The sequence below is a fragment of the Leucoraja erinacea genome, chromosome 2 (genome assembly GCF_028641065.1).
Source record: "Leucoraja erinacea ecotype New England chromosome 2, Leri_hhj_1, whole genome shotgun sequence".
In the NCBI taxonomy this organism is placed as follows: Eukaryota; Metazoa; Chordata; class Chondrichthyes; order Rajiformes; family Rajidae; genus Leucoraja; species Leucoraja erinaceus.
The window spans coordinates 110,913,078-110,931,916 of record NC_073378.1 but is presented as its reverse complement, the minus strand read 5'-3'; the positions used below and the strand labels follow the sequence as shown (position 1 = coordinate 110,931,916).

The 18,839-nt window shown below is 44.6% G+C and overlaps 1 protein-coding gene across 1 annotated transcript in view; it reads right to left on the bottom strand.

The window, feature by feature from the left end:
- Positions 1-18,839, bottom strand: part of zbtb47b (zinc finger and BTB domain containing 47b) — a 166,270-nt gene that overhangs the window by 7,555 nt on the left and 139,876 nt on the right. The window contains 2 exon segments of the mRNA XM_055663495.1: positions 6,194-6,338; positions 13,210-13,325. Coding sequence (XP_055519470.1) covers positions 6,194-6,338; positions 13,210-13,325 — 261 coding nt within the window.

Here is an 18,839-nt window from a genome sequence, read left to right as displayed (position 1 = left end):
TTTAGAAATACAGCATGGAAACAGGCCCATCGGCCCACCGAGTCCATGCTGACCATTGGTCACCTGTTCACACTAGTTCTACATGATCTCACTTTACATGAATAGGGTAGAGGGATTATGGGCCAAATGAGGCAGGGGGAACTAGAGGAGATGGGGCACATTAGTCGGCATGGGCAAGTTGAGCCATTGAAAGATACAGCATGGAAACAGGTCAAATTGGTGCACTGAGTCCACACCGACCACCGTTCATCTAGTTCTACGTTACCGTAGCTCTATGTTATCCCACTTCCTTATCCACTCCCACCACATATGGCGACACAGTGGCACAGCAGTAGAGCTGCTGCCTCATAGCACCAGAGACCCGGGTTCGATCCTGACCACACGTGCTGTCTGTGTGAAGTTTGTACGTTCTCCATGTGACCACATGGGCTTTCTCTGGGTGCTCGTTTCCTCCACAAAGATAGTACCCAAGGTTCGAACCCGAGTCTCTGGCACCATGAGGCAGCGACTCTACCAGCTGCGCCATTGTGTCATTGTGCCATCACAGACTGAAAGCTCAGTGAGCAACATCATGGCAAACCTACCACTGTGGTACAGCAGTGGTGCCGTTCATAGAATAATAACCTGGAGGATCCCTTCACAAAACACTACACTGCAGACACAAGGAACTGCAAATGCTGGAACCTTGTGTAGAAGTGCTGGAATACCTCAGCGGGTCTGGAGGATATGCATGTGATATTTCAGATGGAGACTCTTCTATCTATGTTCTCCATTGATGCTGCCTGACCCGCTGTGTTACTCTAGCACTTTGTGCACTATAGTGCACAAAAGATCAACGATCTGACACATGTTGCTATAGGGTAATAGAGGTGTACCGCATGGAAACAGGCCCTTCAGCCCACCTTGTTCATGGCGACCAAATTAGCAGTCTTGGCAAGTCGCATTTGCCTGCATCTGTGTCAACACAAGGAACTGCAGATGCGGGAATCTTGAGTGGAACACTGCTGGAGTAACATATCCTCCGGAGATGCTGAGTGTCCCACTGAGTTCCTTCAGCACTTTGTATAATACATTGCAGCGCAGGCCATTTGAACAATCGGCAGCGATAGCTCTTTGCAGAACTACCCAATTAGTCCCACTTATCCTTCCCGCGTAGCTCTAAATCTGTGCTTTTGATTCCCTGAACTCCTTAAAACTCATGCAATTCTCTATTTTCCAAGTTGCTGCCTTAAAGCACCAGAGATCAGATTTGATTCTGACTGCGGGTGCTGTCTGTCCGGAGTTTGCGCGTTATCCCTGTGACCCCGTGGGTTTCCTCCGGGTGCTCTGGTTTCTTCCAACTCTCCAAAGATGTGCAGATTTGCAGGATAATTGGCTTCGATAAAATTATAAATTATCCCTAGTGTGTAGGATTGTGTTAGTGTACCACTGGTAGGTGCGGACTAGGTGGGCCGAAGGGCCTGTTTCCACGTTGTATCTCTAAAGTCTAAAATGAAATAAGTGAAATAAAGAAAATATATCTGTTTGACATAAACTACATTTTTCTGAAACAACAGTTGCCCAATCAAAGAAAACATGACCCAGAATCCAAAGAAGGGACCCGACCCGAAATGTCACCTATCCATGTTCCACAGAGATGCTTTCTGGCCCGCTGAGTTACTCCAGAACTTTGTGTCCTTTTTTTATGGCTGAATATACCTCTTCACACTAGATGGTACGGTTACACAGCTTCTAATGCAGACCATAAGTCCACTTCGCTAATCTGCAGCCACTCAGACAAAGATGAGCGCTTGCGGAATTGTAACAAATAAAGAAATTGGAGACTGATGGGATAACCATCTATTTCCTGTCAAGGCACATTTAGACTTTAGACTTTAAAGATACAGCATGGAAACAGGCCGTTCAGCCCACCGAGTCTGTGCCAACCAGCGATCACCCCATACACTAGCATTATCCTACACACTAGGGACAATTTACAGAAGCCAAACCTGTACGTCTTTGGAGTGTGGAAGAAAACCGGAGCACCCGGAGAAAACTCATGTGGTCACAGGGAGAATGTGCAAACTCTGTACAGACAGCACCTGTAGCAGAATCGAACCCAGGTCTCAGGCGCTGTAAGGCGGCATCACTACCGCTGTGCCATTGTGCTGCCCCACTTTGATGGATATTCACAAACAGTCTCGACAAAATTAAATTACAACAGTTCACAGAATTCCCTATACGGACTAGAGGATGTTCAAATCAGCTGGGGTGGTTTCTCCAGCTGGGGTGTTATTGCACTCAGTGCATCAGTGTGTTGAATTACCAGCTAAACAATCGCTGGTGCACACTTTCGAGCCATGGAGAGGAACGTCTAAAAGTCGGAGGCCTATTTGCCAATGGTTTTCTCTTAAAACATTTAACAATGGTGACAATTTTGCCACAAAGTTATCATGCATAAAGGCTTGCTTGCTTTTTTAACTACTAAAGTAGCTTTTTTTTGTAATCATAGAGGATGATGTGTGCGTGGAACCTGCTGCTAATGAAACACACCACCAGAGGTGGTGGTGGAGGCAGGTTCCACAGTGATGCTTAAGAGACTTTTACACAGGCACAGGGAATGGAGGAATATGGATCACCTGCAGGCAGAGGGGATTAGATTAATTTAGCAACATGCCATGTTCGGCACAGGCATTGAGGGCTGAAGGGCCTGTTTCTGAGCTGTACTGTTTAATGTTAGAGATGAAAACCTAGTCGTTCAGCAACCAGCTGACCTGTTCAACTGCCTGATGAATCAGGGAGGCTGAGGATCGATTATATGAAAAGGAGAAATAACATCAGGGATAAACAATACAAATCCTTGAGCCTGAGCTGCCACATTACAGGATTGATCAGTCCTTAGTCTCAACACATTACTGCTTGATCTTTATAACTCTCAAATTGCCTTCTGTATAATTTGTATTATATTTCACAAGCATATTGCCAGGAATTGGTTTTAATTACTGTTGCTTTATTTCCTGGAGCGCAGGAGGCTGAGCGGTGATCAAATGGTTTATAAAATCCTGAGGGGCATTGATTTGGTAAATGGTACCCCCCCCCCCCCCAATCTCCCCCTACCATTTAGATAAACCCTTTAGTTTTAGATTCTAAAACTAAAGGGTATATCTACAGTTGGGGTCGGCAACCTACGGCCCCCGGGCCTAATGCGGCCCGTAACCCAAAATCATCCTGTCCACGGGCGGATTTTGTTTCCCGTATTCATAGAAACATAGAAACATAGAAATTAGGTGCAGGAGTAGGCCATTCGGCCCTTCGAGCCTGCACCGCCATTCAATATGATCATGGCTGATCCAACTCAGTATCCCGTACCTGCCTTCTCTCCATACCCCCTGATCCCCTTAGCCACAAGGGCCACATCTAACTCCCTCTTAAATATAGCCAATGAACTGGCCTCAACTACCCTCTGTGGCAGAGAGTTCCAGAGATTCACCACTCTCTGTGTGAAAAAAGTTCTTCTCATCTCAATTTTAAAGGATTTCCCCCTTATCCTTAAGCTGTGACCCCTTGTCCTGAACTTCCCTAACATCGGGAACAATCTTCCTGCATCTAGCCTGTCCAACCCCTTAAGAATTTTGTAAGTTTCTATAAGATCCCCTCTCAATCTCCTAAATTCTAGAGAGTATAAACCAAGTCTATCCAGTCTTTCTTCATAAGACAGTTCTGACATCCCAGGAATCAGTCTGGTGCACCTTCTCTGCACTCCCTCTATGGCAATAATGTCCTTCCTCAGATTTGGAGACCAAAACTGTCAAACGTTTAATACTCCAGGTGTGGTCTCACCAAGACCCTGTACAACTGCAGTAGAACCTCCCTGCTCCTATACTCAAATCCTTTTGCAATGAAAGCTAACATACCATTCGCTTTTAGTTTTACTGCCTGCTGCACCTAAAGGCCTACCTTCAATGACTAGTGTACCATGACACCCAGGTCTCGCTGCATCTCCCCCTTTCCCAATCGGCCACCATTTAGATAATAGTCTGCTTTCCCGTTTTTGCCACCAAAATGGATAACCTCACATTTATAGGGGCCGGGACGGGACGTCCACCCTGAGTGTGGACGTGCTCTGGCTGTACTGCATCCTGCGCAAAGCCGCCGGCACGGCCGTGCACCTTCTGTCAACACGTTTAAGAAAGAACCAGAGAAGATGCTGGAAAAATCAAAGTTAGACAAAAATGCTGGAGAAACTCAGCGGGTGAGACATGCAAGGATTGCACGAGGGCTGCCTCGCCCGCTGAGTTTCTCCAGCATTTTTGTCTACCTCTGTGAACACGTGATATGATGCCTGCCAACCGGGGCGGGATGGGGGCGGGATCCACGTGTACACGTGATAGATGGGGCCCGCCATCCGCTCACAGACATGCGTCCCGGCCCCTATGCAGAACAAGGTTGCCGACCCCTGATATAAAGTGAGAGGGGAAAGAGTTAAATGGGATCTGAGAGGCAGCTTTTTCCACACAGATGGTGGTGGGCCTATGGAACAAGCAGCCAGAAGAGATGGTAGAGGTAGAGGACAGTTATTATGTTTAATAGCCAGGTTCACGGATAGAAAAGGTTTAGAGATTTATGGGACAAACACAGGTAAATAGGATTGTGTATACAGGTTTTATAGTTGGCATGGATGAGGTTAGCTGAAGGGCCTGTTTTTGTGTTGTATAACTCTATGACTCTATTCCCATTAACTTAGTGAACGTGCATGCCAGCTCTGATTAATCCCAGATCTGTTTTTAACATGAGATGCAGTCCATTTACAGTGCCCTCCAGAATGTTTGAGACAAAGACCCGTCATTTATTTATTTGCCTCTGTACTCCACAATTTGAGATATGTAATAGAAAAAAACACATGTGGTTAAAGTGCACATTGTCCGATTTTATTGAAGGGTATTTTTATTCATTTTGGTTTCTCTGGCGCTGTAAGACAGCAACTCTACCGCTGCACCACCGCGCTGCTGAGTTCTGAATGGTACTTTGAGTCAACATTCACCGAGGAGGAGGATGGAAGGCTAGGGGAGGTGCACGCTGATGTATTGAAGCATGTGTGCATCAGGAAGGAGTAAGTGCTGGAGATATTGATGCCCATTAGAGCGGATAAAACCCCAGAACCTGCTGAAATCTATCCCAAGGTTAAAATATTAAGCAAGGAAGGAGATTGCTTTAGCCATGGGTGAAATGTCAGAAGAAAGACAGTTAATGCTGTTCCCATATTCAAGAAGGGTGTTAGGCATAAGCCAGGAAACTACAGGTTGGTAAGCCTTCCGTCAGTGGTAGGGAAACAACTTGGATGGGTAAGGGATACAGGAATTGCAGATACTGGAATCTTGAGCAAGACACAAAGTGCTGGAGTAATTCAGTGGGTCAGGCAGCACCATTCGAGGGAAAGGATAGGTGATGTTTTGGTTTAGGACCCTTCTTCAGACACTCTAGTCAATCAGTTTTTCTGCATTAGGACAAGGGAGCCGAACAATAGTGGTTACAGGTTTAATGTGAGAAGGAAAGTATTTTAAGAAGATGTGAGGTGTGAGCAGCTTTTCAATTTGCAGGCAGGCTGAGAGAATCAGCCTCAGTTGTTCTCCTCAGCTAGAGTAGGTGAGGAGACTGTGACCTAAATTTGCCCGGGAATGTTGTTTCCTCCTGCAATCCTCCCTCCCTTCCTTCTGATATGCAGGAAGCAGCCAGGACTGTGGGCATGATGTCAACACTGCTCTTCACCCTCGCAAGTAAACAATGGGAAGTGATCGTCAGGGCAAATCTATAGATGGTTAGTGAAATTGTTGTAGGGTGTGAGAAATGGGGCAGAGACGCACGTGCACACACACACAAAGTAAAGGCACACGTACACACATAAAGCCAGAGACAAAAATACACGCACACAGAAAGGCACACGCGCGTGCACATACACACACATGCATATATATATATACATATACACACACACGCCCCAGTGTCAGGAAGCAGTGAATTCAAGTAACTGGAAAAAACATTTATTTATTCTTTCAGAACAATAGGGAAGATCAAAGCATTTTATCCTTTCTTGCATTCCCCATCGCACACACTGGTGCTGATCATCACCAGAGGTCAGAAAGAACAAATTGAACTTTTGGAGTTTCGAACCCCAAACTCAACACCCGTTTGATCGACAAAGTAAAAGTGTCCGTACCAGTGTGCGTCTTCATATGTTCATCAAAATACTGCTTCATGTTAAAGTCCTTGCCGCACCATTGGCACATGAACTGCTTGTGTCCGATGTGGATGCTCATATGAGAGCGCAACTGATACTTGTATTGGAATCTTTCATTGCAGTTCTAATGATTGAAGACAGAAGTGTAAAAAGGCAGGATTAGTGCGACTCGTTACAGTAAGTGCAGACATGCACACATCAACTTTCACTCATCCTTTATCGTACAAACGGCAATTGGATGATGGATCGGCAATATATGGTTGAAGGTACGAGGAACTGCAGATGCTGGTTTACAAAAAGTCACAGTTCTGGAACTCAGACAGCATTACCAGAGAACATGGAAAGCTGAGGTTTTGGGTCTGGACCTTTCTTCACACTGAAAAAGGACCCCGACCTGAAACGTCACCTATCCACATTCTTTAGAGATCGTCACAAAGTGCTGGAGTAACTCAGTGTCTCAGGCAGCATCTCTGGAGAACATGGATAGGTGATGTTCAGCGATGTGACCCTTCTTTAGACTGGAGAACATGGATGCAGCCTGACCCACTGAGTTACTCCAGCCGTCTTTTTTTGTAAACCAGCATCTGTAGTTCCTGTTTCTCCAGAGATGTTGCCTGATCCGCTGAATTATTCCAGTTACATTGAACCATGAGGCTACTCTTCCCTTGTTCTGTCATGCACCTGCATGAGACAACGCTGTCTTGGGGAAGGAGGAAGTTCTGAGACCAAGATGTTCGCTATTCTGTATTGATCAACATAGGAACAGCAATGGCACAGGCACACAGCAGTGATAACTGATTGGATTTAGTTTAGGGGGCATAAGGAACTGCAGATGTTGGTTTAGTTTAGAGATACAGTTGGTTTACTTTAGTTGGAAACAGGCCCTTTGGCTCACCAATTCCACACCGAACAGTGATCACTCGTTCACCAGTTCTGTTATCCCACTTTCGCACCTGCTCCCTACACACTAGGGGCAATTTTACAGAGGGCCAATTATCCTCCAACCCTCCACGTCTTTGGGGAAATTAGAACACCCGGGTGAAACCTATGTGGTCACATAGAGAACATGCAAAGTACATACGGACAACATCCGATGTCAGGATTGAACATGAGTCTCTGGCGCCTTGTGGCAGCAGCTCTAGCCACTGTGCTTCCTGAAGCATGATGATCTAGTGCAAAGCCACTGATCTGGTACAACAGTATTTATTGAGTAACTCATATAACACATGTTTATTGAGTAACTCATATATAACATGTTGCTTCAACTGTATAGCAGCATTGACTGACTGCCCATGTCGGGTTGCGATGATATGAATAGTGTGGTAGTAGACAGAGTTTATGATAACAAAGCATTACATTGGTTAGCAAGTAAAGTGACCAATCTACATCTTTCCTTGTAAGAATAAAAGTGAAACATCTAAACGAAAGTGATATATATGAATAAACACATCACTAGGTGCTGACTGATCGATCAATCAATCGATCAATCAATCAATCAATCCGTTTTATTCGTCACTTGCACTTAAAGTGCAAGTGAAATGAATTTGCCAGCAGTGGTAGAATGAACAAGAACACACAAAAACACAATAAAAATGTAACACAAACATCCACCACAGCATTCATCACTGTGGTGGAAGGCACAAACATTTGGCCAGTCCTCCTCCATTTTCCCCCGTGGTCGGGACCTCAACCCTCCGCAGCCACCGCTGCGGGCATCCAGATGAGTAGACAAGGTAAAAAATCCTGATAAGTCGGCGCTTCCCTTCCGGAGACCGCGGCTTCAGGTTGGTGTAGGCCGCAGGCCGGCGGTCGAAGATTTAAATTTCCCGCCGTGCCGCAGCCAGAAGCACCGCAGACAGCAGGGCCGGCGGTCGAAGCTCCCCTCCAGGGATTCCTGGCGAGGGACCCCGCTCCTGATGGTAAGTCCACGCTGCGTCCCCATAACCCGACACACGTACTAATCCAGAATCTTCAGTACATATAGCATGTTCGAAGGAGGCTGGCAAATATTTTTAAATATTTACAGCATCTTCAAATTTGAAGCTAGTGAAATATTCATATACAGTGCCCTCCATAATGTTTGGGACAAAGACCCATCATTTATTTATTTGCCTCTGTACTCCACAATTTGAGATTTGTAATAGAAAAATTCACATGTGGTTAAAGTACACATCGTCAGATTTTAATAAAGGTCATTTTAATAAATTTTGGTTTCACCATGTAGAAATTACAGCAGTGTTTATACATTTTAGCAGTGCCCTCATTTCAGGGCACTATAATGTTTGAGACACAGCAATGCCATGTAAATGAAAGTAGACATATTTAGTATTTTGTTGCATATCCTTTGCATGCAATGACTGCTTGAGGTCTGTGATTCATGGACATCACCAGTTGCTGGGTGTCTTCTCTGGTGATGCTCTGCCAGGCCTGTATTGCAGATATCTTTAGCTTATGCTTGTTTGGGGGGCTAATCCCCTTCAGTTTTCTCTTCAACATATAAAGGACATGCTCAATTGGGTTCAGGTTGGGTAGTTGATGGCCAATCAAGAATTAACCATTTTTTAGCTTTGAAAAAGTCCTTTGTTGCTTTAGCAGTATGTTTGAGATCATTGTCTTGGTGTAGAATGAAACGCCGGCCAATGAGCTTTGATGCATTTGTTTGAACTTGAGCAGATAGGATGTGTCTATACACTTCAGAATTCAGTATGCTACTACCATCAGCAGTTGTATCAACAATGAAGATAAGTGAGCCAGTACCTTCAGCAGCCATACATGCCCAGGCCATAACACCCCCACCACCGTGTTTCACAGATGAGGTGGTATGCTCTGGATCTTGGGCAGTTCCTTCTCTCCTCCATACTTTGCTCTTGCCATCACTCAGATATAAGTTAATCTTCATCTCATCTGTCCACAAGACCGTTCTCCAGATCTGTGATTGCTCTTTTAAGTACTTCTTGGCAAACTGTAACCCGGCCATCCTATTTTTGCAGCTAACCAGTGGTTTGCATCTTGCAGTGAGCCTCTGTATTTCTCTTCAATGAAGTCTTCTGCGGACAGTGGTCATTGACAAATCCACATCTGAATCCTGAAGTCTTTCGGATCTGTCGGGCAGATGTTTGGGAATTTTTCTTTATTATAGAGAGAATTGTTCTGTTATCAGCTGCGGAGGTCTTCCTTGGCCTTTATGATCAGTAAGCTCACCAGTGCTCTCTTCCTTCTTAATGATGTTCCAAACAAGTTGATTTTATTAAGCCTAAGGTTTGGCTGATGTCTCTAACAGTTTTATCCTTGTTTCTCAGTCTCATAATGGCTTCTTTGACTTTCATTGCAACCACTTTGGTCCTCATGTTGATAAACAGCAATAAAAGTTTCCAAAGGTGATGGAAAGACTGGAGGAAAGACTAGATGCTGAGAGCTCTCTTATACCTGCATTAAGGAGGCAAATAAACACACCTGAGCAATTACAAATGCCTGTGAAGCCATGTGTCCCAAACATGATGGTGCCCTGAAATGGGGGGACTATGTATAAACACAGCTGTAATTTCTACATGGTGAAACCAAAATGTATAAAAATGGCCTTTATTAAAATCTGACAATGTGCACTTTAACCACATGTGATTTTTTTCTATTACAAATCTCAAATTGTGAAGTACAGAGGCAAGTAAATAAATGATGGGTCTTTGTCCCAAACATTATGGAGGGCACTGTAGCACTCCATTTCTTTAGCTAGGCCTGAAATCGCACAAGATTTTACAGGAGGTGAGTCATTCAGTTTAATTTAGTTTAGAGATACAGCATGAAAACAGGCACTGGCCCACCGAGGTCATGCTGACCATCAATCACCCGTTCATATTAGTTCAAAGTATTCAAAGGTTTTTATTGGTCACATTCACATACACCGAGGTGTAATGAAGTGAAATGCTTTTTTGCCATTTTGCAGCACACAAAAGAATACAGACAGAACACCAATGAGAGTCTTAAACACAAAGAACATCCCCCCACAATGGCTCCCACCATGAGGGAAGGCACAAAGTCCAGTCCCCAACCCCAGTTCACCCATAGTCGGGCCTTTTGAGGCCTCCACAGTTGCCTCTACGGAGGCCCGATGTTCCTGGCCGTTGTCGCCAGGTGGTGGTGCTCCGGCGTCGGAAGAGTCCTCACAGCGGCATGGGAAAGTTATCCCACTTTCTCATCCACTCCGTACACACCCGGGGCAATTTATAAAGGCCAATTAACCTACAAACCCACATGGGATGTGGGAGGAAACTGAAGCACCCGGAGGAGACCCACACAGTCACAGGGAGAATGTGCAAACTCCACACAGACGGCACCCGAGGTCAGGATCAAATCCAGGTCTCTGATGATATGAGATAGCAGCTCTACCAGCTGTGCCACCGTGCCAATTTGAACAGGTGATATTTCGGGTCGGAAACCTTCATCAGACAGGGACCATCCTGTGTCTGTACACTGTGGAAGACTTGTTTGTAATCAATAGAGTCTTTCCACTGATTGGATAGCACGCAACAAAAAAGCTTTTCATTGTACCTCGCATGTGACAATAAACTAAACAAAAAAAAGACTAAAACAGAAATCTGAAAATACTCAGCAAATCAGGTAGCAGCGACTTGAGCAATTCTAGCATTTAATTTTCATTCCATTGAACCAGACTTAAAATGCCACAACTGCAGGGTGACCGAAATATGCAGAGCAAATAAACGCCAGAGCAAAATAAACAGGCCTGGATAGAGGGGCTGTGGAGGATGTTTCCACTAGGGGGAGAGTCTATGTCCAGAGGCCACAGCTTCAGAATAAAAGGTTGTTCCTTTAGAAAGGAATTTCTTTAGTCAGAGGGTGGTGAATCTGTGGAATTCATTGCCACAGAAAACTGTGGAGGTCAAGATATTGGGTATTTTTAGGTTTCTTGGGTGTCAGGGGTTATGGGGAGAAGGCAGGAGAATGGGGTTGAGAGGGAACGATAGATCAGCCAGTGGCAGAGCGGATGAGCTGAATGGCCTAATTCTGCTTGTATAACTAATGAACTAAACCCTTGAGCAAACCAAATGCATTGATTGGAGAAGTTCAGAGTTCTTGTCTCAGTCCAGTTTCTACAGAATACTCTGAACAGTTATTCTAGACCAGATACTACCATATCGCTGTACGGAAAAGAACTTGGAGACACGAGAAACTGCAGATGCTGGAATGTTGAGCCAAACTTAAAGGTGACATGATGATTTACAGTTCAGAGCTTTGGCTTGTAATCACATCCAAAAGAGTTCAGACAAACACAAAGGCAGCAAATGTATCCCCATTATTTAAGAAAGGAAGCGGAGAGAAAATAGGGAGCTTTCCACTAGTTAGCCCAACATCAGTAGTTAACAAAATAAAAAGATGTCTCGTTAAGGTATTTGTAATTGGATCGGTATAAGTCAATATGGATTATGAAAGGGAAATCATGTACAACACTTTTGAGCGTAGTTAGCAGGATACTCAAAGATATATTAGCTGATGTGTCAAAACAAAAACCAAAGTCAAAGTATCCTTTATTGTCATTCAGACCTTTCGGTCTGAACGAAATGTTGTTGCCTTGCAGTCATACATATAATAAAATTAACAAAAACACACAATAAACACAAATTGACTAGCTGATGTGGTATTTAGGATGCTGGAAAGTCCTTCAATAAAATATTCTAAACAAGAGATTACTAACCAAAATTAGAGCCCAAAGATCCCACAGTCCATCAGGCACGGAGTTCTGAACACCTACTCCTGCTTTGATTTCCAATGTCCAAATTACTGGCGGAACACTTTGCATGGAACAACTGTACAAGAGATCCATCAGAAATGGATTATTCAGTAATAGAACATTAGACGCTGATTGCAGACGTTTTTAGCTCTAATAGTTTGGCCTTGTGTCTGGAAGACTCTTTAGACTTGAGTAGACGGAGATAATTGCTTGGAGTTGTATCAAGTTTGCCGTCCTGCCTGCCTGACTTTAGAGATACAGTGAAGAGGTTCAGGTGTTGTATAAACACGCAGTTTAATATTTAAACAATACAGCTCAACAATAGTACAAAAGGGCAAGGTGTGTTAACGTGTTGACTGTGAAGTGAAGTCTAACTCTGTCGTCTGCTGCACCCAGTCAGCTGTTCTCCCAGGTCGACGTTGATTGGTCAGCCCAGATCGCGCCGGGTCCACGCGAGTTCGAGCTCGATGTACGATGGTTCGTGACCAAAGTGGCTCGGCCACATGATGGCGCCACAACAGTGTGGAAACAGGCCCTTTGGCTCACCTAATCCCCGTCAACCAGCGATCACCCCTACACTAGTTCTATCCTAGACACTAGGGACAATTTACAGATGCCAATTAACCTACAAACCTGCTTGCCTTTGGAATGTGAAAGGAAACTGGAGCATCCAGGGATAATCGATACAGTCACAGGGAGAACATGCAAACAGACTGGCAGCACCCATTGTCAGCATCAACCGGGGGCGCTGACGCCATAATGGAACAACTCTTTGGCAGCGCCAATGTGTCACCTTTGTGCTGCCATTAGAAATGGATTCTTCAGTGCTGGAACATTGGAAGTTGACTGTGGCCGGTTTTAGCTCTAATAGATTGGCCTCATGACTGAAAGATTCTTTAGACTTGAGTAGACAAGAGGTAATTATTGGGATTTATATCCTGCCTGTAGAATCTCTTGATTCCTGAACTTCACCTCACATACCCTTAAGACCAGGTTGGTAAGCAACACCATAATATGAGCCCAGGACATTTCACATGCCATTAACATCAGACCATCGAAATAAGAGTTTAAAAAAAAATAAAGAGTAAAATTAAATCTTGTACAGAATAACGTAAAAAATTAATAATAGTGAAAATTGCTCCCAAGTCTGTGACTGCCTCAATCTGTTGAGATGGGTCTTGAAGCAGAATGTCTCCGTTGGACACATTCTGATGTATCACGTATAGTGTGCATTTACCAATATGATACTCACCTCACATTTGAAAGGTTTCTCTCCCGAATGCTGCAGAGAGTGGACCTTTAGTGACATGCTGCGTTTAAATGACTTCCCGCAAGTCTCACAGGTGAATGGCATATCCTTCGTATGAGCTTGGAAAAAAAAACAAGAACGTAAATTGCGCAATCAGGAAAGTTTGAAATACCATTGCCGTTTTCGCGACCTGAAACTCCACAGATGTTGTAGAACTTTACAAAGTGTAGCCACTACAGGATTAAGAAAAAGAAAGATAAACTGGATTTTGAAAGAGCAAATTTTTCCTGCACTATAATAGTTTATTGGACATTCCTGTCTTTCGTTTCACTCCACACCTTCACTTTTCCTCTCTGATCACTTCCCTAGTTATTGCTGAAATGGACATCTAGCCTCAGAGGCAACACAGTGCAGTGGGGAGAGCTTCAAGCTCAGAGTTGGGTGAGCCTAGGGAATTTAATTGTCAAATGTACCCACAACAAAACAATGAAATTCTTATTTGCTGCAGCTCCGAGATTGGAACTCAATTGACTCTATCAGTGTGCTGCCCTCAAACTAGAAAGAGCTAATTTATCGCTCAATCGTTCAGGATGTGTCCATTGATTCTTGATCTTGCCAAATTGTTCAAAAACTATTTCTGGCAAATACGCAAATTCAAATGATTCATAGTTCAGGCAGAAAGAAAGTAACTCAGCGGGGCAGGCAGCATCCCTGGAGGTTAAGGACAGGAGATGTTTCAGGTCGGGACCCTTCTTTAGACTGATTGTGGTGGGGAAGAGAAAGTTGGAAGAGATAGGTGGGGGTGGGACAAAGAGATAGGTGGATACAGGTGAGAGGGGTGAGGGGGTTGATTAGCAGATGGTTGGGCAAAGGCTGGAGATGAAAAAGAGACAAAAGGTGTAAGGACAGGTGGAGCGAAATGTGAAGCCAGAGGAAAGGATGCAGGTGGACGAGGACAGAAGGGAAGGAGACAGGTGGTGGGGAGGAGATGTTAGTGAGACAAATGTGTGTGCATCCGGGTGGGTTACAGGAAAGAAGGGGGAGGAAAGTTACGGGGTTGAGGAGGGGGTGTTACCTAAAATGGGAGAATTCAATGTTCATACCAAGTGGAATATGAGTTGCTGTTCCTCCTGTTTGCGTGTGGCCTCACACTGGCAACGGAGGAGACCCAGGACTGAAGGGTCAGCATGGGAATGGAAAGTGGAGTTAAATTGGCTAGCAACCATTCATGCAGGTTCATTACATATCACCCAAGTTAAACACCTTTGATGAAAGTCAGCCCATGGAAGGCTGTTATGGAAAATAACTTACCATCCCTTGGGTACAGAGAAGATTAACGAGGAGTTTGCCAGAACTCAAGGGCCTGAGCTACAGGGAGAGGTTGAGCAAGCTAGGACTCTATTCCTTGGTGCACAGGAGGATGAGGGGGTAATCTTATAGAGGTGTACAAAATCATGAGAGGATCAGATCAGATAGGCACACAGAGTCTCTTGCCCAGAGTAGGGTAATCGAGAACCAGAGGACTTGGGGTTTAAGGTGAGGGTGGAAAGATTTAATAGGAACCTGAGGGGGTAACATTTTCACACAAAGAGTGGTGAGTGTATGAAATAAGTTGATAAGGAGGTAGTTGAGGCAAGTACTATTGCATCGTTTAAGAAACATTTAGACAGGTAATGGATAGGACGAGTTGAGAGGAATATGGGCCAAACGCAGGCAGGTGGGACGAGTGTGGATGGGACATATTAGAAACATAGAAACATAGAAAATAGGTGCAGGATTAGGCCATTCGGCCCTTCGAGCCTGCACCGCCATTCAATATGATCATGGCTGATCATCCAACTCAGTATCCTGTACCTGCCTTCTCTCCATACCTCCTGATCCCTTTAGCCACAAGGGCCACATCTAACTCCCTCTTAAATATAGCCAATGAACTGGCCTCAACTACCTTCTGTGGCAGAGAGTTCCAGAGATTCACCACTCTCTGTGTGAAAAAAATGTTTTCCTCATCTCGGTCCTAAAAGATTTCCCCCTTATCCTTAAACTGTGACCCCTTGTTCTGGAATTCCCCAACATCGGGAACATTCTTCCTGCATCTAGCCTGGCCAACCGCACAAGAATTTTGTAAGTTTCTATAAGATCCCCCCTCAATCTTCTAAATTCTAGCGAGTACAAACCGAGTCTATCCAGTCTTTCTTCATATGAAAGTCCTGACATCCCAGGAATCAGTCTGGTGAACCTTCTCTGTACTCCCTCTATGGCAAGAATGTCTTTCCTCAGATTAGGAGACCAAAACGGTACGCAATACTCCAGGTGTGGTCTCACCAAGACCCTGGACAACTGCAGTAGAACCTCCCTGCTCCTATACTCAAATCCGTTTGCTATGAATGCTAACATACTATTCGCTTTCTTCACTGCCTGCTGCACCTGCATGCCTACCTTTAATGACTGGTGTACCATGACACCCAGGTCTCGTTGCATCTCCCCTTTTCCTAATCGGCCACCATTTAGATAATAGTCTACTTTCCTGTTTTTGCCACCAAAGTGGATAACCTCACATTTATCCACATTATTCTGCATCTGCCATGCATTTGCCCACTCACCCAGCCTATCCAAGTCACCTTGCAGCCTCCTAGCATCCTCCTCACAGCTAACACTGCCCCCCAGCTTCGTGTCCTCCGCAAACTTGTAGATGTTGCATTTAATTCCCTCGTCCAAATCATTAATATATATTGTAAATAGCTGGGGTCCCAGCACTGAGCCTTGCGGTACCCCACTAGTCACTGCCTGCCATTGTGAAAAGGACCCGTTTACTCCTACTCTTTGCTTCCTGTTTGCCAGCCAGTTCTCCATCCACATCAATACTGAACCCCCAATACCGTGTGCTTTAAGTTTGTATACTAAACTGTTATGTGGGACCTTGTCGAAAGCCTTCTGAAAGTCCAGATATAACACATCCACTGGTTCTCCCTTATCTACTCTACTAGTTACATCCTCGAAAAATTCTATAAGATTCGTCAGACACGATTTACCTTTCATAAATCCATGCTGACTTTGTTCAATGATTTCACCACTTTCCAAATGTGCTGCTATCCCATCTTTAATAACTGATTCTAGCCGTTTCCCCACTACCGATGTTAGACTAACTGGTCTGTATTTCCGGCAGATTATTTGTGTCTTCCTTAGTGAAGACAGAACCAAAGTAGTTATTCAATTGGTCTGCCATGTCCTAGTTCCCCATGATCAATTCACCTGTTTCTGGCGGCAAGGGACCTACATTTGTTTTAACTGATCTTTTTCTCTTCACATATCTATAAAAACTTTAGCAATCAGTTTTTATGTTCCCTGACAGTTTTCTTTCATAATCTATTTCCCCTTTCCTAATTAAGCCCTTCGTCCTCCTCTGCTGGACTGAATTTCTCCCAGTTCTCTGGTAGGCTGCTTTTTCTGGCTAATTGGTATGCTTCATCTTTTGTTTTGATACGATCCCTGATTTCCCTTGTTATCCATGGATGCACTAGCTTCCCTGATTTATTCTTTTGCCGAACTGGGATGAACAATTGTTGTAGCTCATCCATGCAGTCTTTAAATTCCTTCCATTGCATATCCACCGTCAACCCTTTAAGAATCAATTGCCAGTCTATCTTGGCCAATTCACGTCCCATACCCTCAAAGTTACCTTTCTTTAAGTTAAGGACCCTTGTTTCTGAATTAACAATGTCACTCTCCATTCTAATGAAGAACTCAACCATATTATGGTCACTCTTGCCCAAGGGGGCACGCACAACAAGACTACTAACTAACCCTTCCTCATTACTCAATACCCAGTCTAGAATAGCCTGCTCTCTCGTTGGTTCCTCTATGGTGGCTGGTGTGGTGTGGGCAAGTTCCTCTATGGATGGTGGGTGGTGGCTGGTGTGGGCAAGTTGTGGGTAATATTGGCTGGTGTGGGCAAGTTCCTCTATGACACATAGGTGCCAGTTACAGCATCAAACTATGCTCCTAGTTCTACCTTCTTGTCCTTGGTCTTGCTTTTGCTGTTTGCTTTGGTTCAGGCACTATTTCTCTCTCAATTACTTGTATAATTGGAGACGCAATGTTCAAAAGTTAGTTAAAAGTGCCGCGCGGTCACCTACAGCAACCCCTTTCTTCCCCTAACACCCCAGAGCTCTGCAGCCACATGCTCTCATCCAGACCACGGCTTGGTACATTTACACAGGTACACCGTTCACTGTGCTCCACAAGAGTTCCTCCACATTCCCATCCACCACAAATGTCTTCTGATGAAGCACACAGTGTCATTGCACAACAGTAGAAAAAAAGAATTGCAGATACTGCATTATACCAAAGCTAGACACAATGTGCTGGATTAACTCAGCTGGTCAGGCAGTATCTTTGGAGAAAAGGAATAGGTGATGTATCAAGTCGGGACCCTTCCTCTCAACCCGAAACGTCATCTATCCTTAATCTCCAGAAATGTTGCCTGACCACTGAGCTACGCCACCACTGTGTCTATCCCAATCTAATCGTGTCGTTTGAAAACAATGTGTTTCGCATGGACATATTGTATTATGGTCTTATATTCTTAAAGCAGAATTTGATGGATTCTAGATTTCTTGAGGGACCAATTTCCCTCCGGCGATGAATAAAGTTTTATCGTATCGATTAGTAAGAGTGTCAAAGGTTATGGCGAGAGAGAGAGAAATAGATCTGCCAGTTTTGAATAGTGGAGTAGGCTCGATGGGCTGAATGGCCTAACTCTGCTCCTATGTCTTATGAACTAAACCCTTGAGCAAACCAAGTGCAATGATTGCCACCCAACTGCACCAGTCTCGGTATCCAACTGCATCTACCCCAGCACCCAACCTTGAAAACAAACTATACCCAACTTCAGCACCCAACGGCATCAACCTCGGCACCTAACTGCATCTACCCGGGCACTCAACTGTACCCAATCTCAGCACCCAATTCCCTCGAAACTCGGCATCCAACTAGATCTATCCTGGCACCCTGGCACCCAATCCCGGCACCCAACTGCATTACCGCAGCACTCAACTGCACCAAATCATGCCACTCAACTGCACCCAACCCTGTCACCCAACTGTACTCAACCTCTGCACCCAAATTAGCAACCAATTGCACCTACACTGGCATCCGACTGTATCCAACCCTGGCACCCAACGTCAGCACCCAACTACACCCAATGTTTGCGCCCAACTGTTCAAAGATACTTTACTGTACAGTGGACAGTGGTAGAGTAAAATTCTTTTTTAACGTACAATTCAGTATAAATCTTACTATACATAGACACAAGTACTTAAAAACAAGAGTGTAAGAACAGTAGATTCACTGACACAGGACACAGCGGTAGCCACGCTTACAGTGCTAGGCTTCAAGCCGATGCATCCAACCTCTTCATGGGATCTAAACAAGCTAATAATGCTGAGAGAAATAAGGAACTGGTTTACACAAAAAAATACACAGTGATGGCATAACTCGGTAGGTCAGGCAGCATCTATGGAGGACATGGAAAGGTGATGTTTCGGGTTGGGACCCTTCTTCAGACTGATTATTGCTGACAACAATTGTAAGGCAACGTTGCTCCACGTCTTCAAATTAGCAGTCATCAGCTCTCT